This window comes from Trichomycterus rosablanca, chromosome 19 (assembly GCF_030014385.1).
Source record: "Trichomycterus rosablanca isolate fTriRos1 chromosome 19, fTriRos1.hap1, whole genome shotgun sequence".
NCBI classification, from domain to species: Eukaryota; Metazoa; Chordata; class Actinopteri; order Siluriformes; family Trichomycteridae; genus Trichomycterus; species Trichomycterus rosablanca.
Genome location: NC_086006.1, coordinates 27,039,746 through 27,063,650, shown reverse-complemented (window position 1 = coordinate 27,063,650; position 23,905 = coordinate 27,039,746). Strand labels below are relative to the sequence as shown.

Below are 23,905 nucleotides of genomic sequence, written 5' to 3'. Positions count from 1 at the left end.
GTGTTTTCGTGACAGAACGTAGTTTGGGAGACCAGAGAAGCTCGCCTGCAGTGCGATTCCAGTTGGTGATAGATGGTGTTGTGTGAAACCCCCTATCGCCAATCAGTCGTGTAGTGTGAAATACACACCGACTTGAAAGACTCCCGGTTACAAGAGATCCAGTCGTGTGGTGTGAACCGTACAGCGACCCGACCACTTGGAAAGTCGTGTAGTGTGAACTTGGCATTAGCGTAGTAAGCTGAAACTGCGACGACGTAGTAAAGTAAAGCATCTAAATAATCCGCCTTATGAGTTCAGGTTTTATTAGAATCCTCTCTACTGAGGAGCTGATCAGGTAGGCAGTAGGGGGAGCAGGGCGGGTCACCGGGTTTTCGAACAGACCGTTAGTCTGAAAGCATTCATTTTCAATTATTATTATTATTATTATTATTATTGGAGCGGTCCGGGTCCTTTCTGTGTGGAGTTTGCATGTTCTCCCCGTGTCTGTGTGGGTTTCCACTGGGTGCTCCGGTTTCCTCCCACAGTACAAAGACGTGCAAGTGAGGTGAATCCTGCCATGAATGTAACCAAAGTGTGTAAAGCATGACTAATGTGGAGAATGTGTCACAGGGCAAGCTGTAGCCTAGTGGTTAAGGTACTGGACTAGTAATCAGAGGGTCACTGGTTCAAGCCCCACCACTGCCAGGCTGCTGCTGTTGGGCCCTTGAGCAAGGCCCTTAACCCCTTAATTGCTCAGACTGTGAACTGTAATGTAAGTCGCTTTGGATGAAGGCGTCTGCTAAATCCTGTAAATGTAAATGTAAATGTAAAGCATTTCGCTGCCAGTTTGATTTTTTAATCGGCTCCGCTCCCACCGCGCCGCCGCTCCTCTCCGGGTTTTACCCCATCTCTCGGTGTGGCCCCGCCCCCTGCTTTAAAGCAGAGGTAAACAGCCCACGCGCGCCGCGCTCGCGCACAGTGCAGCGGAGATCGCGAGGAGGTTCGCGCGCCACGATCCGGTCCCGGTGCGCGCGAGCGAGCACGGACCGCCAGGATGGAACACGAGCTGTGGACGGACCTGGATCCTCCGGAATAAACCGAGTCGTTCCGGAGGGGGGCGGGGAGACTTGATACTTCTGAACCGTGTTTGTAGAACTTTTCTCTCGTGGATCGGCGGAGTCGGAACTCTAGAGGAGAATGCCGTTCCCGGTGAGGTCGGTGGAGCCTCAGCGGCTGTGCAGGCTCGGTGCGGACCCCCTCGGTGAGGACCCGGGTTCGGACGGTCCCCCGGTATTCACGGACCTGTGCTCGGTCAGTAACGCCGCTCTGTCTCGCGCTGTGCGCCAGCTGTCGGACCTGGCGCGGCACGCGAGCTCGCTCTTTGAGGAGCTGGAGCGCGAGCTGGCGTCCACCGACCTGCGCGTGCGGGACCTGAGGGATAAGATACAGCGCATGGAGCGGAGCACCGGGGAGATGGACCACAAACTGGAGACCGTGCGTAAGTACCAAAAAAACATCAAAGTCTCCGGTTTTGCTTTGAACTTTGGTCGTTTGTGCCGCACGCGTACCGTTCCCGGTCACCATAGCAACAGATTGGCTTGATTAGCTTCGGCTTTAGGGATTCAGGAACTGCTGGGATTTTATTAGTGATCGTTGATAGGTTTTCATTAACAGGCCCGGTACAAAGCCATAAGTATGTGGACACCTGAGGAGCATCAACCCCAGTGAACGTCTTTGGGATGAATCAGAACTTTAACTGTGAGCCAGGCATTCACACCCAACATGTGCACCTGACCTCATTTGTGGATTTATCATTGACCTAATGAGCACAAATCCGTGCAGGCGCACTCCAAATTCAGCACAACTTCATGCAGGCGCAGTCCAAATTCAGCACAAATTTGTGCAGGCGCAGTCCAGATTCGGCACAAGTCTGTGCAGACGCACTCCAAATTCAGTACAAATCCCTGCAGACACACTCCAAATTCAGCACAAGTCCCTGCAGACGCACTCCAAATTCAGCACAAATTCATGCAGGTGCACTCCAAAAGTCGCAAGGGTAGTGACATGCTGACTGGACATATGGCTGGAGTGTACTGTCTAAGTAATTGCTCAAGGGCCCAACAGTACAGTGATAACCTGGCAGTGGTGGGGCTTGAACCAGCAACCTTTCGATTACTAGTCCAGTACCTTAATCACTAGGCTACAACTGCCCATGATACAATCAAAGTTCTGATTGATCTCAAAGCTGTTCACTGGGGGTGATGCTACTAAAGTTCCTCCAGACCAAACCCTATAACCCTGCGTCAACAGGAATAAGCCTTCCCCAAAGTGTTAGATGTATCTATTAACCAGTACAGCTCTAAATCTTCTCCGGCTCTCTTTTGATGTCGATGTCGGCCACATATCTGGTTGGCACTTAACCAGGGGTGCCATAAACATGGGGTGGTGGTGGTGGTGTGGAGTCCTGCAGAAGTTCTGAGCAGACGAGAAGCACCAGGGGGTCTTTAGGAATGAAGACAGAAAGGTTGTCGGGGATACGTGACCCGTTCCAAAATGGTCTGAGCATTAGCGGTAATTTGTGGTCATAACTGTCTCCACTCTTCTGCAAGTGTGTCTGAGGACATTTCTAAGGTCTGGCACTGATGCTGGACGAAGGTCTTGATTCCGGTTCATCCCAAACAGTCAAATATTAGGTTTGGTGTCCATATACTATATTTCAGCAGTATATTACATTAGGTGTCCTATTACTTTTGGCAGTCTAGTGTTCATAATGGCAATAATGATAATAAACAATGACCAGAAGTATTTGGACACCTGACCATGAGCTTGTTGTACATCTCATTTGAAAAACAAATGGTATTAAAATCGAGTGACCTCTGTGTGAACTTTTCAGCTAGAACAACAGCCGCTCCTCTGAGTAGTATGTCTGTGGGAATTTGTGCTTATTCAGTCGAAAGAGCATTGGTGGGGCTGGGCACTGATGTGGGGCAGTCGATGTTCTGATTCATCCCAGAGCTGTTGAGCAAGGCAGAGGTCACAGAGGGCCTTCCCTAAACTATTGCAGTTGTTGTGGCTGAAACACATGAATTTTATAATAAATAATTAGGAGTCCCAATACTTTTAGCCATATAGTGTATCGGCCATATCTCTAGTTGGTCTTAAACCAGGGGTGCCATTAAATAGGGTGGGGACCATGGGTGTGTTTCCTGTACCCAGAGATGGGGACTCGCACACACAGCGACTTCAAACTCGACTCGTTTCAAATGACTCGTGACTCGCAAAAAATGACTTGTGGACAACAAAAGTCAGCAACATTAGTTACTTGTGATAATTACATATATATTTATGATCCGACATCATTCTGATCGTGTCATTTTCTGCTCTCTAATAATAATAACGCTCCGGCCGTCTTAACCCACAACGCACGCAATGTGTAAATGTTCCAGCCAGCTTCCGGCGTAGTGATGACGCGTCGCTCCCTACTTAAAATGGTGGAATACCCTACGTAGTGCACTTCACAGTAACAGATAATGTGAATGGAACGCTCCTACAGAATCGGCGCTAATGATTGTAAGAACCGCTTTCTGAACCAATCAGAGCTTCTGATTGTAATGTTGAGTAAGAAATGCTGTTATTTGCATTTATTCAGTTTGCGTCACACAGATGACGTGGTAATGAAACGCTCGATCGGCTTTCTAACGAGTTCGTGTTTTACATCACAACCGGGAAAAGTTTGGAGGTTTTTAATTATAAGCACATTTACAAAATGACGGATTCTATTCCTAATGGGACACACGCTTATAAATGTAATAGCATCTGGAAGAACAGAAGCTAAGGTAAGCAGCGGTTATGGATTTTTTGCTGCGTTTGGGATTTTGGCCGCTGTGCTGTAATTTGCAATGAAAACAAAACATCAGTTGAAGCTTTTAACTGGAACCTAGGAAATAAAGGCACGAAGTAAAACGGCTAAATACACTCGCTAATCTGTTCTTGTTTTTTATCTGAACTTACAGATTATTTCTTTATTTCTACGCTACATTTATAATATATGTTTCGTGTTTATTATATTGACTCGTGACTCGACTCGGACTCGTATTTTGTGACTTGTGAACATCTCTGCCTGAACCCCAAAGAGGCACCGAGAGGCACCGAGAGGATCCTAGAGGGGCGAAGCCTGACCAATAAAGTGAACGTCTTCAGGAACTCATGACCCGCAGCACTAACCGCTCAGGACTTTCAAAGTATTTAAATTTTTTGCATTTGGCAGATGTTTTTAAATCTGAAGCACTTTACAGATGAGACGCGATACAATCCAGGGAACGTCAGGGGGTCAGAGCTGCGCCCATGTGCCCCAAAAACCCTCAATCTTCACTGACTATCCGGACAGTGAAGTAATCATACAGCAGCCAATCAGAGAGGGAGATTTAGTCTCGTCTGTCAGTGTGCATCCAAGTCTTTCTATTCCATTCATTCATTCATTGTCTGTTTTGCCTGGTCAGGGTCGCGGTGGGTCTGATTTATTGGGCAAAAGTCAGGAAACATCACAGGACACAAACACTTGTTGGAGGAAACACACACAGACACTGGGAGAACATGCAAACTCCACACAGAAAGAACAAGGGGAATCAAACCCATGCCCTCTTGCTGTGTGGTGACGGCACTACCCACCTCTCTGCCATGCCACCGTGATGGAGACATTTAAAAAGAGGAATCGGGTGTGGCTCTGAATTTGGGCATCATGTGCTGATCTACACAGCTGGTCGTTTACATACATCGCTGGCTGTGTTCCAATCCACAGTATACTGTACTAAATGCACAAGTTAGAACACAGCCGTTAGTTTATGGCTCCTCACTTTCACACCACCATACACACCTCCATCACTCTCTCACTCCTTCATCACTCTCTCACTCCATCACTCTCTCACTCCTTCATCACTCTCACACCTCCATCACTCTCTCACTCCTTCATCACTCTCTCACTCCATCACTCTCTCACTCCTCCATCACTCTCTCACTCCTGCATCACTCCATCACTCTCTCACTCCTCCATCACTCCATCACTCTCTCACTCATCACTCTCTCACACCTCCATCACTCTCTCACTCCTCCATCACTCTCTCACTCCATCACTCTCTCACTCCATCACTCTCTCACTCCTCCATCACTCTCTCACTCCTCCATCACTCCATCACTCTCTCACTCCTCCATCACTCCATCACTCTCTCACTCATCACTCTCTCACACCTCCATCACTCTCTCACTCCTCCATCACTCTCTCACTCCATCACTCTCTCACTCCATCACTCTCTCACTCCTCCATCACTCTCTCACTCCTCCATCACTCCATCACTCTCTCACTCCTCCATCACTCCATCACTCTCTCACTCATCACTATCTCACACCTCCATCACTCTCTCACTCCTCCATCACTCTCTCACTCCATCACTCTCTCACTCCTCCATCACTCTCTCACTCCTACATCACTCTCTCACTCCATCACTCTCTCACTCCATCACTCTCACACCTCCATCACTCTCTCACTCCTTCATCACTCTCTCACTCCTCCATCACTCTCTCACTCCTTCATCACTCTCTCACTCCTTCATCACTCTCTCACTCCTTCTTTACTCTCTCACTCATTTTCACTCTCTCACTCATTTTCACTCTGACTTATTTTTATACTCTCACTCATTTTTACTCTCTCGTTCCATTTTTACTCTCTCACATATTTTTACTCTCACTTCTTTTCACTTCTTTTTACTCTCTCACTCCATCTTTACTATCTCACTCCTTTTCGCTCTCTCATTTTCACAGTTATCCGTTTTCACTTTCACTCTCTATTTATTCACTTCTTTTCACTCCTTTTTACTCTCTCCATTTTTTACTCTCACTTGTTTTTACTCTCTCACCCCTTTGTCTCCCTCATTCAATTTTTTACTCTCTCACTCCTGTTCACTCTCTTAATTTCACTCTCACTCATTTTTACTTTCTCAATCATTTACACTCTCACTTATTTTTACTCAATTTCAACCCCTCACTCATTTTTACTCTCATTTATTTTCCTTTACTCCATTTTACCTTTTTATTGTTCTACTTTCTATGATTGTTTTTGTTCTTTCACTCCCTCACTTCTTTCCTCTTTCACTCCTTTTCCCTTGCTCACTCCATTTTACCCTGTTATTCCTTTTACTCTCTCACTCCTTTTCTCTCTCTCACTTATTTTACTCTCACTCCTTTTCACTCAATTATTTTCGCTCTTTCCTTTTCACTTTTCATCTTTTCAACTCTTTTCACCTACTAATTCCTTTTTACTCTCTCGTTTTCACTCTCTTTACTCTTCATTTCCTCATTCCATTTCACGTTTTCCACCTTTTCATTCTTTTATTCCGTTTTTTCTCTCACTCCTTTTTATTCCCTCTCTCCATTTTATGTTTTCCACCTTCTTCTACTTTTTTAATCTCTTACTCATTTTCATACTGTTTCATCTTCTTACTCTCTGTAACGATCTCTAAAATATACACAGCAGCAGCCAAGAGAAAAACACTCCCACTCTTTCACAATTTCACTTTTACTCCTTTTTACCTCCTCACCTCGTTTCTCTCTCACTCGTCCTGCCGCTCATACAGTTTAGTTATTATAATCATTCACCCGCGGCACTTTCAGCTTCAGGTCTTTCTTCTGTCTCTGTTTCATTTTCTTTTTATGTTTTACACGTTCACCTCATCACCAGTCGTTGACTTTTGGTCTTTTTTACTATGGTACACTGGAGTAAGAGAGCCATGGTGGTGGAGAGCGGGTTAGGATGGGTGCACAAACATTTAAAGTCTTAAAAATAAGGTCACAGGTCAGAAAAAGGTTCCCATGATGACATCTACAGTTCCCCCTTAGTTCTTCTACTTTCTCTAACTTTCCTCTCTCTCTCTCTTCTCTCTCTCCCTTCCCCCATCCTCTTATTCTCTTTCTCCCCACCTTATGCCCTCATTCTTTTCTCCTGCTGCTACACGGGAAAGGCATTTGTGTTTGTGTGGAAGCCCCGCCCCTTGACTCCACTTTGACTCGTGCTGCCACGCCCACCGAAAGAAGACAAAAATTCTGACACACCCCGTCGCGGGGCTCAACGAGGGTCTGGTTTAGTGAAAGGTCAGAGGTCGGTGGGCTGACAGGCTGACACTGAGCACCTGTGGATGCAGGAATTCCCACAATGCACCACTGACTGAGCCATTTTGAAATGGCCAGTTGAGTGGCAAATCCATGTGATGAAAAAACGTTGGATTGGGACGCAACCCGATGCCCTGCTGTCTCGAATCGTTCAGTGTTTTATTTATTTCTGGTTAAGAGTGCTGCCATTTCTCAAGGCATTGTGATGCAGATGTTGGATTGGGACAGGGCCTAAAGGGTCTGGACAATCCAAATGTTGGATTGGAACACGACCTGGTGCCTTTCTGCAATCGACTCTATCCTAAAGGATGTTGTTTTATTTCCTTTTCATGTACATCAACCAACAGCATATTATTCAATCGTTGGATTGGAACACGACCTCAAGTAGGATTGAGACATGCCCGTGTTACCTTTCTCCAAGCAGGCTAACACTCAGGATCTTTTCCATACAGGCTTCGTGTCAGGCTGTGTTTAGTGTTAATAGCGATTTGGAACACAACCTAATGCATTCCTTCCTGTGTGCGCTACCTGGCGAGGCGTTACTCAGTTGAGCTGCCAGCTCGTTAATGCCCGACATGTGGATTGAGACGTGACCTGGTGCATTCCTGCCGTTGAGTGGCACCTTATTAGGCAGGCATTTATTTTTACTCCGGACGCCTCAACAAATCGTTTGTCATGCCAGTGCTGTAATGAGACACAGCCGAATCCCTTCCTTCCTCCCGGTGTTTCATATATAAGTGGTATTACAAGCGTTCTGGTAGGATTGGAACACAGCCTTCGAGTGCTGCCTGATTAACTGATTAATATGACCAAAAGTATTTGGACACCTGACCATGAGCTTGTCGGGCATCCCATTTTAAAAACAAATGGTATTATACTGTAATAGAGTGACCTCTGTGTGACATTTTCAGCTAGAACAACCACTCTTCTGAAGTATGTCTGTGGGAATTTGTGCCCATTCAGTCAAAAGATGCCAGCATTTGTATGGCTGGGTGCTTATGCTGATGTTCCAGTTCATTCCAGAGCTGTTGAGTGATGAGTTCTGGAACAGAAAGAGAAAGGACCTTCCCTAAACTGTTGCTCCAACGTTGGAATCATATAATTTCCTTTATTCAACTGATTTATTACACATGGTAGCAACTGTTATGGCTGAAACACATGAATTCAATCAATAATTAGAAGGGGTGTCCCAATACTTCTGGTGTATATATCTCTACCTGATTGGGCAGCGTTTCATTTACATATATGTGCTCTGCTTTGGGACGTGACCCGATACCTCTCCTCTTTGGAGCGCTGCCTTATGTGCTGGAGTTTTATTCATTTCCAGTTTAGATGACTCAGACGACCAGTATGCGCACGCTGGATCGGGACACGACCTGGTGTTGCCTGATTAGGCAGCATTTTTACATTTGAGACGGAGCCATAAATCAGACGTCTCGGATCAGACGGTCTTATTAGAGCGCGCTCCAGTTATCGTCGAACCCCGTCATTACAGCGAGCAGTCAAAACAAGGACTAAATTACAGTGAACAGAGCACGGTGAAACGCCCGAGTGTGTGTGTGTGTGTGAGAGTGTGAGAGTGTGTGTGAGTGTGTGTGTGAGTGAGTGTGTGTGTGTGAGTGAGTGAGTGTGTGTGTGTGTTAATTTCTCTAATTGTTGTGTTAATGTAAATCAGAATCAAACCGTTACACCCATCCTGAACACACACGCCCCATTTGTATCACAATTCATGCTAATGTGTGTGTGTGTGTGTGTGTGTGTGTGTGTCCGTGCGTCCATCAGAAATGATAACGACAGAATCGGGTCACAAAACGCCCTGAAACTTTTGTGTGTAAAAACAAATGCGTGATAGAAACCCTCTGTTCAGAAACGTTCGGTTCAGTTTTACCCATCATGCAACACTGCTGATACAATAGAATGATAATACACACACACTTATTGTTGCTGGGTAGCAGGAGTGTGTGTGTGGGGGGGGGGGTAAGGCAGGGCTCATGGGGAACCCTTGGAATTAACTTCATCTGTAGGGATGGAGGTAGGTGTAGGGGTGGTTTTGGAACGTGTCTGTGGGAATTTTAGCTGTTCAGTTGGGGGGGGGGGGGGGTGCTGGAGCTTTTCAATGGGCGCAAGGCACACAGTAACGGGGCGCCAGTCCATCACAGGGCAGACACACACACACACATTCACCTACAGGGCAATTCAGTGTCTCCAGTTAACCTGACTGCATGTTTTTGGACTGTGGGAGGAAACCGGAGCTCCCGGAGGAAACCCACACAGACACGGGGAGAACATGCAAACTCCACACAGAAAGGACCCGGACCGCCCCGCCTGGGGATCGAACCCAGGACCTTCTTGCTGTGAGGCGACAGTGCTACCCACCGAGCCACCGTGCCACCTCCTTCCCTAAACTGTTGACGCAAAGTTGGAATCATATGATTAACTTCATTTTTACACTTGGGTGTCACAGTGGAAAAATGTTCTAGCCAACAACCGCTGAGATCCGAGGTTCAAAACTCGGTGTGCTATCGGCCGGTTGGGTCGCCTGCACAGACTCGATTGGCTATGTCTGACAGGGGTGTGACCGAACAGCCTAGCCATTAGGAGGTGCACTTGTCAGTGTGCTCTCAGTGCCGGTCCCATGCCCGGTTTAAATCTCCTCTATTTAAGCGATGCCACAATGGATCATTCTAGTCCGTCCGTATGCCAGACTTGGCACAGTTTTTACACCAGATGCTTGTCCTAATGCAACCCTCATTCGAACCCCTGATCCTGGTCCTTGGGCTCCGTGCCTCACTTGTGGTCTCTGTCCCAGTGGTTACAGTGCTGGACTATTGATCAGAAGGTTGCTGGTTCAAGTTCTTCCACCACCAAGCTGCCACTGTTGCCCTGTTGTCCTAATGCAACCCTCATTATTGTATCCAGGCCTGGGACCAGTGCACTGACAAGTGCACCTCACAATGGTTCAGCTGTTAAAACACGCCCTCCCAAAACGGCTGATGGCACCAACAGTCGAGGGCACCACTGAGATTCGAACCCCTGATCACTCTGTTCAGTGTGTTTACCTGAGTGTGGGTACTTGGGCCCCTCAGGGTGCACCGTGCCTCACTTGTGGTTTAGAAACCAGAACCTCAGTAGATACCATCATATCACCCTCAGTCCTGAGTGCCTCCTGCTTTCTGAGTACACACTCACAAGTCACTGCTCACCCATTAGTGTGTGTGTGTGTGTGTGTGTGTGTGTGTGTGGTGCACGTGGCTGGCAATGTGCCTGAGTTCCTAGTATGTGTTGCTCTGAGGAGAATCTGGAACCACTCAACACTCAGTCCTTCCTCTGTAAGGACACACACACACATATGCACACACACACACACACACACACACACACACACACACAAACCCTGGACAGGGCGCCAGTCCATCGCAGGACACACACACATTCACACACACACCCGAAGGAAACCCTCACATACACCAGGAAGGACCTGGGAATTGAACTCATGACCTTCTTGCTGCGAGGCGACAGTGCTACCCACCGAGCCATGCCACCCTGTCTAAGAACAATGTTTTTCAATAAGCTCTGTTGTTGTAGCCTGGTGGTTGAGGTACAGGACTAGTATATAGAAAGGTCGCTGGTTCAAGCCCCACCACTGCCAGGTTGCCACTGTTGGGCCCTTGAGCAAGGCCCTTAACACTCAATTGCTTATACAGTATACTGTCACAGTGCTATAAGTCACTTAGGAGAAAAGCTTCTTTACAGTGCATAACATGATTAAAAGATGCAGCGTGTATGAAGGACTAAATGCTGGAGAGCAAAAGTATTTGGACGCCTGACCGTGAGCTCGTCAATGTGGATCTTATTATCAGGGCTCATCTGTGCAGCCAACCATCACAAAGACATGGCGGGACAAAACCAGTACACACACACACATCTAACCAGTGTAAGCTAATCTTAATATGCTAACGTTTAGCTCCAGGTCAGTTAATAAATGATCCAGTCGGACCCGGAATGAGCCGGAGGGCAGCAGGAAGGAAGTGGTCAGTGTTTCTGTGTGTGTTCATGGTCAGTTGGCCTCGAGGCGGAGGAAGACGGCAGGACAGAGCACGTCGAGAGGTCAGATCTTTTGACCTTTGTGTGTACAGCCTTTGTGCTTACACATACACACACACACAAACACACACACACACACACACACACACACACACACACACACAGATCTATATTCGGAATAATTCATTCATTCAGATTTGAACTGCCATCAAAAGCATTCCTTCACTCTTAAGCCTCTCATGCACACACACACACACACACACACACACACACACACACTGAGGATGTGTGATTTTGTGTCTCTCTTTTGGGTGAGCGAGCTCCTCGTGCACACACACACACACACACACACACTGAGGATGCGTGAGGATGTGTGTGTCTTTCGGGTGAGCGAAGCTCCTCATGCACACACACACACACACACACACACTGAAGATGTGTGATTTTGTGTCTCTCTTTTGGGCGAGCAACTCCTCGTGCACACACACACACACACACACTGAGGATGTGTGATTTTGTGTCTCTCTTTTGGGCGAGCGAGCTCCTCATGCACACACACACACACACACACACACACTGAGGATCGGAGCGAGCAGCACCACACATGGTTCAGACTCGACGCTGATGATAAGCTTCTCTCCTCTTTCATTTCCACGGTAGGCTGCAGGTAACAGGCTATGTGAGGCCACTAATTTAGACCGTGTGTGTGTGTGTGTGTGTGTGGGTGTGGGTGTGTTTGGGTCCTAAACAGTGTGTGTAATCACAGAGTCCTTTGAAGTCGTTTCCAGACCCCTGCAATACGTCTAAAGAAAATTATAGTCATAAACACCACACACAAACATTACTGACCTCTGACCTGCTGGATGGGTACTATGTGATTTTGCATTCTTGTGTGTGTATGTGTGTGTGTGTGTGTGTGTGTGTGTGTGTGTGTTCGCGCTTGGCTTTCTGTTAGCCAGCGATGATGGCGGTCAGAGAGAAAGCATTTCCACTCATGTTTCCCCTGGAAGAATGTTGGAGCACAGACGAAAGCCACACACACACACACACACACACACACACACACACACAGAGTGTAAAGCGTACAAAAAGACACAAGGAACACAAACCTCATCATCAGACTGTGGTAGAGCGAGTGCTGCATTGGTTTCACAGACGATTATATGGAACCCCTTAGGCCGCAGAACCGATCACAGACCCATCAGCGACTGGACCAATCAGAGCTTGATCAGGTTACTTAATCTATCAGAAAAACAGTGTATTTTGATGAGCTACAGCTTTAGTAAATTAAATGCGAATGCCATTTGCAGTGTGACCATAGATTGCACAGATTTGCATTACACCTTTTCACCTTCCTACAGAACCTACAGAACCTGCAGGACGTACAGAACCTACAGGACGTCGTGTTTCGGGTGAGAAACGCTAATCTGACCAAAAATCTGTCTCAAATACAAAAACACTTACCTGTGTTTTGAACCCCACACCCCATTCCCCATTCTGTGCGTCCACTGAATTGATTGTGGTTGGGAGTTTTCCAAACTTAGTTACCCGAGTCGTGTTTTAAGCTGCTTTACACTTGGACGTTTTGACTAAGCGATTGCTGACTGAATTGCCGTAGGATCGCTAGGGCGCCTCGTAGTGCAGATTAACCAGTAAACGTGACGCACTTGAACGCTGCACGAATGAAAACGCTAAGTTGCTATTAAAATAAATAGCTTATTACACAGCCGTGAATTAGGTAGAACCTTAATTATAAGTAAAGGCAATATATTGAACAGGTGGAGTCATTCCCACAGATTCCACACACACACACACACACACACACACACAGTAACGCTGATTGTTCTGACTATATGGGAATTTCCAGGACATCTGAGACACATCCTAACCCTTCTAAAAAGCGTGATACAAAGCTAACGATTGTTAAATCTCACTGTGGGGTTCGCATACACACTTCCAAACCCACCAACATCCTGCAGAGAGTGAAACGAGGAACACGAAGAGGGAAAGATAAACCCCTCCAACCCTCATTTACCCCATCACACCCCCTGTGCTTTCTCTCTCTGTGTTTGTATGTGAGTGTCTCTCATCACTTTTATTCCATCATTAATATTTCATTAGAGATCTGAAATGTGGCCTGACGCAGTGCTGAGGAGCCCAGAACGTTCTCGACCGCACACACACACACACGCACACACACACTCACACAGATTAGATTGTCAGTCGGAAACGTAACTAAAGAGCTCGACTCGACTGAAGTGGCTCCACGGACATGAAAAGAGTCGCCGACTTTCTAGCACACTTAAAGAAACTGTTGTCTAAGTAATTGATGGTTAAGGGCCTTGCTCAGGGACCCAACTGTGACAACCTGGCAGTGATGGGGCTTGAACCAGCGACCTTCTGATTACTAGTCCTGTACCTTAACCACTAGGCTACAACTGCCCCATAAAACACACTTTTATCCAAAGTGACTGACAGCACTGTGACTGTATACTGTCTAAGCAATTAAGGGTTAAGGGCCTTGCTCAGGGGCCCAACAGTGACAACCTGGCAGTGATGGGGCTTGAACCAGCAACCATTTGATTACTAGTTCTGTACCTTAACTGCTAGGCTACAACTGCCCTATAAAACACGCTTTTATCCAAAGTGACTTACAGTACTCTGACAGCATACAGTCTGAGCAATTGAGGGTTAAGGGCCTTGCTCAGGGGCCCAACAGTGACAACCTGGCAGTGATGGGGCTTGAACCAGCGACCTTCTGATTACTAGTCCAGTACCCGTCGGTTTAAACTGCGGTGGCGTAATCTCTGTGTAAGTAGTGCGTCTAAATCAGTGGTTCTCAAACTTTTTAGACCAAGTACCACCCATTATCAAACCAAAAGTTCCAAGTACCACCTATGTTTCTCATCACAGAACCACATATGGCACACATTAATTAGGTGTGTGTGTGTATATATTAGTGATGGGAATTATGGCTTCTTGAAGGGAGTCGGATCTTTTGGCTCGGTTCCTTTTAAATAGCCGTTCAAAAAATGGGGAGGCGCTACTAGGTAAACTATAAGACACCCCCCCCCCCCCCGATATTAATATAAAATGTTGCTACCTTGCCTTAAAAAAAAAACCACAGGGAAGAGACATACTGTGGTTGCATTTCATTAAGTTTAAGGAAAATCCTCTTTTGTGCAGAGATGCGACTGTTTGTTTCTGCTTTAAAACATAAGCACAATGAAATAACCAGATTTAACACAATTAAACAAGTTTATAGTTTATTTCTCAATTATTTGTCATTATACTACTAGCTGTAGCTCTCTCTCTATCTCTGTCTCTCACTCTGTGTGTGTGTGTGTGTGTGTGTGTGAGTATGCATGCGTGCGAGTGTGTGTTTATGTGTGTGGTGTATGTGAATGTAAGTGTGTGTGTTTATGTGTGTGTGTGTGTGTCTCGCTCGCTCTCTGTGATACTGAAAGTGCAGCTCTTATTACGAGTTATGATTAATTCCCTCTACTGATGCGAAGCTGAATGGGTGGATTACAGTCGATAAGACCCGGAATCGGATCCTTCACAAACGACTCATCATTAGTATATCTGCAGTTACCACTGACCATTTCAGTGAGTGCGCCTGTTTAGCGGAGCAGCCTTGTGATGTCAGGAACGAGATCAGTGAGATTCAAACGCAGATCTGCTCTGACAAAAGCGTTTCGGAAATTTCGAGATGGAAACCGCGAACTTGAAGTATAGACGTAATGAAGTACGGTGTCTGCGTAGCCCCGAATATTTTTAAAAACACATTCGTTTTAATTAAACTGATTTTATTAAAACAGAATTATAAGAACTTTGAAACAGATTTTATTAGTAATTTACACATTTTGTTTCATATTTTTTTTATTTATAATTATTAAATTATTTATTTTTTCGGTGCATGTAATTACTTTTCCGAGATTATCTGGCGTACCACCTTGTGCTGCTTCACGTACCACCAGTGGTACGTGTACCACAGTTTGAGAACCACTGGTCTAAATGATCTGCCTCATGAGTTCCATGTCTTATTAGAATTCTCTCTACTGAGGCAGCTGATCAGGTAAATAATAGGCAGCAAGGCAGCTCACCAGGTTTTCAAAGTGGACCAACAAGGTCATGGTCAGGTGTCCGTACACTTTTGGCTATATGTCCAGAATGGCCCACAAAGTGAGGTTAGCTCACACTGGGTGAACACACATAAAACCCAGAAGGGCCAAGCAAGGGTAGCTGGTATAATTGGGCACACTGGGGGTTATTACAAGGCAGCACACAAACCGTTGGGGCAAAGTTTGGGATGTTTGGACCGGTCCTTGGTGGTCCCACAGAGATTCAGGGCAAACTAAATAGCTTAGTAGTCCCAGAGTCCTGGTGGGAGTCCAGAAGCATCTTCTTTAAGGGTAGTCCTGGAGGTTGGCCTTGGTTGCCACATAGTTCCTAAAGATGATGGATTAAATGGCTGGATGAGAGTGCTAAGCTAACGTGGCGCTTGTCTGGCATGCGCTACGCCAGGAGCTTTGCGGTTTGAGACACACACACAGTGTTTGATGGACTGAGCGGATTTGAGGGTGATGAGAGCGTTAAATCAGTCGTCTGTGGGACCACCAGTGAGAGTGATTGAGAGTGATGGAGGTTCTCAGACTGGGTGGGATGTACGAGAGCCTCACACGGGTCAGGATTTTCCCCCCTGAGTTATTTTGGCAGGAGGAGTAAGACTGGAGGCTCCAGTACGGATCAGAGATACACGCCAGTTAATACCCGCCATGTGCTAATGATATACCGCTCCAAACTGTAGCTGGAGACCGGCTTCATACTGACACTGAGTTCCAGGTGTTACAGCGTTGAGTTCCAGGTGTAACAGTTCCAGATGTAACAGTTCCAGGTGTTACAGTGTGGAGTTTCAGGTGTAACAAGGATTTCCAGGTGTTACAGTGTGGAGTTCCGGGTGTAACAGTTTTAGGTGTAACTGTTCTGGGTGTAAAAGTTCCAGGTGTAACAGTTCTGGGTGTAACAGTTCAAGGTGTAAAAGTTCAAGGTGTAACAGTGTGGAGTTCCAGGTGTAACAGTTTTAGGTGTAACTGTTCTGGGTGTAAAAGTTCCAGGTGTAACAGTTCCAGGTGTAACAGTTCCAGGTGTAACAGTTCCGGGTGTAACAGGTCAAGGTGTAAAAGTTCAAGGTGTAACAGTTTTAGGTGTAACTGTTCTGGGTGTAAAAGTTCCAGGTGTAACAGTTCCAGGTGTAACAGTTCCGGGTGTAACAGGTCAAGGTGTAAAAGTTCAAGGTGTAACAGTTTTAGGTGTAACTGTTCTGGGTGTAAAAGTTCCAGGTGTAACAGTGTGGAGTTCCAGGTGTAACAGTTCCACGTGTAACAGTTCCAGGTGTAACAGTTCCGGGTGTAACAGGTCAAGGTGTAAAAGTTCAAGGTGTAACAGTGTTGAGTTCCAGGTGTTACTGAACTCCACACTGTAACACCTGGACCTCCTCACTGTAACACCTGTAACACCTCACTGTAACACCTGGACCACTCCTCCTGAACCCTGCTGCAGTGTTTCAGAGTTCTGGGTTGTTTTTATGAGAGCTTCGAGTCTTTCTTGTGTTTTTTTTTGCTACTCTTGTTTTCTGGGCTCAGATGTTGTTCTTGGAAAAAAAAGGAGACCTGCTGACTCACTTTCGGGAATCTGTAGAGTGTGTGTGAATGTGTGTGTGTGTGTGTGTGTGTGTGTGAGTGAGAGAGAGAGAGAGAGAGAGAGTCTGTGTGTAAGAAGAGGGTCATTAATAGAATCAACTCCAAGTTCTCCAGTGAACCAGTGTGTGTGTGTGTGTGTGTGTGTTTGTGTGTGGGTGTGTGTGTGTTTGTCTGGGCAGCTCTGGGACTAGCCAGCATGGAAAGTACCAACAGAGGGGTGTGTATGTGTGTGTGTGTGTGTGTGTGTGTTATTGTTTCATTTTCACTGAAGTTTGGACAGATGGACAGACAAGATGGTTCTAATGAGCGCTGGGGTGTGTGTGTGTGTGTGTGTGTGTGTGTGTGTGTGTGTGTGTGTGTGTGTGAGAGAGTCTGGATGTTACGTCAAAAAACCGAGGGTCATTAACAGAAGTTCTCCAGTGAACCAGTGTGTGTGTGTGTGTGTGTGTGTGTGTGTGTGTGTGTTTGTCTGGGCAGCTCTGGGACTGGCCAGCATGGAAAGTACCAACAGAGGGGTGTGTGTGTGTGTGTGTGTGTGTATGTGTGTGTGTGTTATTGTTTCATTTTCACTAAAGTTTGGACAGATGGACAGACAAGATGGTTGTAGTGAGTGACCGTGTGTGCGTGTGTGCGTGTGAATGTGTTTGGGGGGGGGGGGGGTTGTTGGGGGATCATGGGGAACAAATAATTTCATGCTAATGGGAACACTGGGTGATTTTGACAGAGCACCAGCACTGACTGGTCAGAGTACCTTCAGCTTCAGTGTCCCATGTGTGTACACCAGACAAGGGCGTACACACACTCAGTCTGCTTTCAATTACAGTTACACACACACACACACACACCACACACACACACACACACACACACACACTCAGTCTGCTTTCAATTACAGTTACACACACACTCCGGACACTGTTGAGTGTCGCTGAGTCACTTGTGCTGTTACTGACAATATTTATCCGGTTCCAGTACGACCAGTATGGGAACCATTAAACTGCAAAATAACTTTCTAAGCCACAAACCACACACACACACACACACACACACACACACACACTGTGTGTTTTTATAGAAGTTAAACACAGTGGAATTGCAGGGTGATTATTACCTTGTTCTGTTTGTTCTACTCAAGTCCATTTGGACCTGTGGACAGTCAGTTGTGTTCCTATTTCCTAATCTGTTTAAAAACAAGACTCCAGCATTTACTTCACATGGGTCTACATCGTTATAGCCACAGGAAAGGGAACAACAATTACTAACAGGTGTAATAAACCAGTTATATAAAGGAAACTATATTCCTTCAACTTTACAGGAACAGCATGATCCAGCTCTATAAAGTCATGAAGAAGAGCTGGATTTAAAGAGACAGGCATGAACAGGGTTACAGAGATGATTTGACTGGAAGCAGCTGATTGTTCATCTCATTATTACGTGTGTGTGTGTGTGTGTGTGTGTGTTCACCTATGCTCACTTTCATTTTCGTTCTTTTGCTTCTGTGTGCCGGATGAGAGCAAATCACCGTACAGTGGTCAGAACGAGTCCTCAAAGAACGCTCTGTGTGTGTGTGTGTGGCCAAAGGCCTTGTTTGGTGGGAGTGTGTGTGCTATTGTTGTCTGTAAGACGCTGTGTGAATGAAAGTGTGTGTGTGTGTGTGTGTGTGTGTGTGTGTGTGTGTGCTCCATCTGTTCATGCAGATGGTAGTGATGCTGAGTTTGCTGCTCTTGTATGACATCAATTGAGAGTGTGACCTACAGTCATGCCTCTGATCTTATAAATAGGACGTGTGGTTCGGGACACGTCCCCAGTGGACTATTGATGGCCGTGATGGTGTTTTTGTGGCCTATATTGTGAATACCATGAGTGGTCCGGGACACGTCCCCAGTAGACTAATTGTGTCCATGAAGGTGCTTATGTGCCCTTTATAGTGAATACTATTTGTGGTTTAGGAAATGTCCACAGCGGACTGTTGATGGTCGTGATGGTGTTTATGTGGCCTATATAGTGAATACTCTGTGTGATTTAGGACACGTCCCTTTGGGACTGATAAGGGTCATGTGGGTCCTCATGTGCCCTTTGGTTTAGGACATGTCCCCTGTAGACTGATTATTCGTATGAAGGTGTTTTTGTGACCTATATAGTGAATACCATGTGTTGTTTTGGACACATCCCCTGTAGACTAAGTGTTTCCATGAAGGTGCTTATGTGCCCTTTATAGTGAATACTATTTGTGGTTTAGGACATGCCCCCTGTGGACTGATGATGGTCAGGGAGGTGTTTATGTGGCCTATGTAGTGAATACTATGTGTGGTTTAGGACATGTCCCGTTTGGGACTGATGATAGTCCTGATGGTGTTTATGTGGCATATATAGTGAATAATATATGTGGTTTAGGACACGTCCCCTTTGGGACTGATGGAGGTCATGTGCGTTCTCATGTGCCCTTTGGTTTAGGACACGTCCCCAGAAATCTGATTACGTCTATGAAGGTGCTTATGTGCCCTATATAGTGAATACCACGTGTCGTTTAGGACACGTCCCCTGTGGACTGATGATGGTCATGAAGATGCAATTTGATACTTGTCCAGACAAAAGTGGATTGATAATGTTTGGTTTGACTTGAGGTTGTGGATTGGGACACGCCCCCAGTGGACGGATGATATTTGTGACAGTGTGTGTACCACATGAATGGGAATGTGGTGTGATTTGGGACACACCCCTAAAACATCTGATCGTATCTGTTGGTTCTTGTGGACTCGTGTGGTTTGGTGTTTTGGTTCTCAGGAATCGGCGACACCGTGTTCCACTCTGGAGTGTGTTTACGCTGCGCCGCAGGGAATTCTGGGAGATATTTGGGTTCTGGGTGACCCACCCGCCCATACAGTCGGTGCGTGGATACATTTTGGGAGTGTGTGAACCTGTTCCTGTGTTTTATGGAGCGTTTAGAACCCAGAGCGCAGGAGATGCATCTTTCTTCACCTGCGATGGAGTGTGACGCTGTGTGTGTGTGTGTGTGTGTGTGTGTGTGTGTGTGTTTCAGGTTACACACTCCCTCCCCGTGGGAGAGGGACGAGAGACACCTGATATACTGAGAACATTCAACAGTGGTGCATCTCCCTCGTGTGTGTGTGTGTGTGTGTGTGTGTGTTAGATCAAATAAAAGCCTGGTAGAAACTACACATTTTTCAGTAAATTCCCGATATGGCCAAAAGTATGCGGACACCCACTTTTAAATGAGTCGCTTCAGGCATTTCAGCCACGCCCGTTGCCAACAAGTGTATTAAATCAACAGTTTAGGGAAGGCCCTTTGCTGTCCCAGCATGACCGTCCCCCTGTGCACTTGTGGTTTGGAGGAAAGCCTTGACCTCCACCCCACTGAACACGTTTGGGATGAACTGGGCCATCAGTACCTGACCTTACAAATGATATTTTGACTAAATGGGCACAAATCCTCATATTCACACTCTCTTGAGAAGAGTCTAGGCTGTTATAGCCACAAAGAAATTGTAATGCAAGTTGTTTTGGAATAGGATTTCCAACTAGCTCATGACTGGGTGTCCACATACTTTTGGCCGTATGGTGTATGCAGACGACCCTTCATTCCAGCTACACTTACTGCTGACATTTGGGAGAGGAGTCCACATACTTTTGGCCACAACAGTTGCTAACAGGTGTCATAAATCAATTATTACATATAAAGGAAATGTCATGCTTACGACTTTGCAGCAACAGTTTAGGGAAGGTCCTTTCCTGTTCCAGCATGGCTTAAAGAAACTCCAGTGTCCTGCACAGAGCCCTGACCTCAGCCCCACTCAACAGCTCTGGGATGAACCGGAACATCAACTGAGGCTTCTTACCCAGACATACAAATGCTCTTTTGTACTAATGATTTGGCACAAATTCCCACAGTCTTGTAAGAAGCCTTCTCAGAAGAGTGGCTGTTGTTATAGCTCTATCATTTGTTATTAATATGGGACGTCTACCAAGCTCATGGTCAGGTGTCCAGATACTTTTGACCTGATTGTGTATGTGTGGGTGGACGCGGGTTGACGTGGAGCATCCATCAGCGTAGTCGAACCGTCTTTTAAGGTTTAATCACTTCATGGTCACCGAGCATTAGCTCAGATATTAAACACTAATCCGTGCCAAGTCTGCGGATGGCGGCGGGCTGTAAATGAGGGTTTAAGTGAACAGCTGGCAACCCTTCAGACGCCTCAGTCGGTGCCAGACTGGTGTGAGCGGATCGGATTGAGATGTTCCACACACACTCGCAGTCACGACAAAATACTGATGTTGGGATTAATGAAGCGTGTGTGTGTGTGTGTGTGTGTGTGTGAGTGTGTGTGATTTGTCATTGCTGCCTTGGCAAGACAAACAAAAGACTCAAGACATCACATTCATCACCGGTCCACTGTGGGTGTGTCCCAAATCACACACCCTGTTCACTATATGGGACTGAGGTACTCCCTGCTTCACTATCACATTCATCACCGGTCCACTGTGGTCGTGTCCCAAATCACCTTCTGTTCACTATATGGGACTGAGGTACTCCCTGCTTCACTATCACATTCATCACCGGTCCACTGTGGGCGTGTCTCAAATCACCCTCTGTTCACTATCACATTCATTATCAGTCCACTATGGGCGTGTCACAATCCACACACCCTGTTCACTATATGGGACTCCAGAACCCCTTGCTTCACTGTTATATTCATCACTGTTCACACACCCTGTTCACTATATGGGACTTAAGGATTCCCTGCTTCACCATCACATCCATCACCATTCCACTGTGGGCGTGTCCCAAATCACACACCCTGTTCACTATATGGGACTCCTATGTATGTAGTAGCTCAGCAGTTAAGGTACTGGACTTATAATCATCCTCTGTTGGGCCCCTAAGTAAGGCCCATAACCCTCAGTAAATGTGTGTGTGTGTGTGTGTGTGTGTGTGTGTGTGTGAGGACCATGTACAGGCCTGTGGGAGTTTCTATCTTCATGGCAGCTGCAAAAACAGAAAGGAGAAAAGCATCTCTTCCTTATGATGTGTGTGTGAGTGTGTATCTCTTTCTCACGATGTGTTGAGGAACGACTTCAGTGTTGAACATGTTTTAGATGTTGAGATAAAACCCGAATCCAGATGCAATTTTACTTTGTTTATGTTGACATGCAGCAGTGTTTTGGTTCCAGTCCCATTATCATGCAGTGCAGTAACAAGGCCAGACGACTGGTGTCAGTAAATTCTTCAAATGAATCCAGACGTGCAGATTGAATTTTACACTGTCGCAAATAAAATGTGTGTAGGTGAGTAGATTGATTGGTAGATAGATTGGTAGGTAGATTGTTAGGTACGTAGGTAGGTGTGTTGGTTGGTTGGTAGGTGGGTAGATTGGTTGGTAAGTAGGTAGGTTGGTTGGTAGGTGGGTAAATTGGTTGGTAGGTGGGTAGATTGGTTGGTAGGTAGGTAGGTTGGTAGGTGGGTAGATTGGTTGGTAGGTTGGTAGGTGGGTAGATTGATTGGTAGGTGTGTAGATTGGTTGGCTGGTAGGTGGGTGAGTAGATTGGTAAGCAGTTAGATTGCTAGGTAGGTAGGTGGGTAGATTGGTTGGTTGGTAGGTAGGTATGTAGATTGGTTGATAAGTAGGTAGATTGGTTGGTTGGTAGGTCGATAGGTAGATTGGTTGGTTGGTAGGTTGATAGGTAGATTGGTTGATAAGTAGGTAGATTGGTTGGTTGATAGGTTGATAGGTAGATTGGTTGGTTGGTAGGTAGTTTGGTAGGTAGATTGGTTGGTTGGTAGGTTGATAGGTAGATTGGTTGATAAGTAGGTAGATTGGTTGGTTGGTAGGTCGATAGGTAGATTGGTTGGTTGGTAGGTTGATAGGTAGATTGGTTGATAAGTAGGTAGATTGGTTGGTTGATAGGTTGATAGGTAGATTGGTTGGTTGGTAGGTAGTTTGATAGGTAGATTGGTTGGTAGGTAGATCACTAGGTAGGTTGGTAGGTAAGTAGATTGGTTGGTTGGTAGGTAAGTAGATTGGTTGGTTGGTAGGTAGGTTGATAGGTAAGTAGATTGGTTGGTTGGTAGGTAGGTTGATAGGTAAGTAGATTGGTTGGTTGGTAGGTAGGTTGGTAGGTAAGTAGATTGGTTGGTTGGTAGGTAGGTTGATAGGTAAGTAGATTGGTTGGTTGGTAGGTAGGTTGGTAGGTAAGTAGATTGGTTGTTTGGTAGGTAGATCACTAGGTAGGTTGGAAGGTAAGTAGATTGGTTGGTAGGTGGGTGGATTGGTTGGTAGGTGGGTGGATTGGTTGGTAGGTTGTGAATTTCCGGATGTATTTTAGGACGTCCTGCTTCAATACATAATGGGCAGCATGTTTATTTAAAACAAAACTCTTATACACAAAAAACGTATTGTGTCTGAAAAGTCCTGCTCAGAAGGTCAAAGAATAGTGAGTGTGTGTTTGTGTGTTTGTGTGTGTGTGTGTTTGTGTGTGTGTGTGTGTGTGTTTGTGTGTGTGTGTGTGTGTGTGTGTGTGTGTGTGTGATCAAGGTCCCATGAAGAGCTTTTCTTAGTCAGGAGCAGTGATACACACTCTCACTCTCTCTCTTTAAAAGCATTTCTGGCTGCAGTTACCTTACACATAAACACACACACACACACACACACACACACACACACACACATGTTGTACAGTTGGTTTGGTGGCTGTGATATACTGGTAAAGTACTGGAGATAGAGTGACTGGAATCAGACTGTAATAGAGGTGTGTGTTTGTGTGTGTGTGTGTGTGTGTGTGTGTGTGTGTGTTTGGGTTCTTTGGAAACCACATGAACTCATCTCTTAGTCACAATTTATTTCTGAACTCAAGTTCAAATGGATTCTTCACTCACAACTCCGTCCTCACATCCTTTATGGAGTAAATAAAACACTAACACCATCAGTGCTCTGTGGACAAACATCAAACACCGTGGACGTGTCCCAAATATCAAACCACTCTGGACATGTCCCCAACTTCAAACC

General features: G+C 46.0%; 1 protein-coding gene across 2 annotated transcripts in view; it reads left to right on the top strand.

Annotated features, from left to right (window-relative positions):
- The first annotated feature begins 976 nt into the window (after positions 1-976).
- Positions 977-23,905, top strand: part of nhsa (Nance-Horan syndrome a (congenital cataracts and dental anomalies)) — a 64,809-nt gene continuing 41,880 nt past the window's right edge. For both annotated transcript variants that reach the window (XM_063015513.1, XM_063015512.1), the window contains exon 1: positions 977-1,477. In XM_063015513.1, coding sequence (XP_062871583.1) covers positions 1,177-1,477 — 301 coding nt within the window. In that variant the 5' untranslated portion in view covers positions 977-1,176. The remainder of the gene's footprint in view (positions 1,478-23,905) is intronic.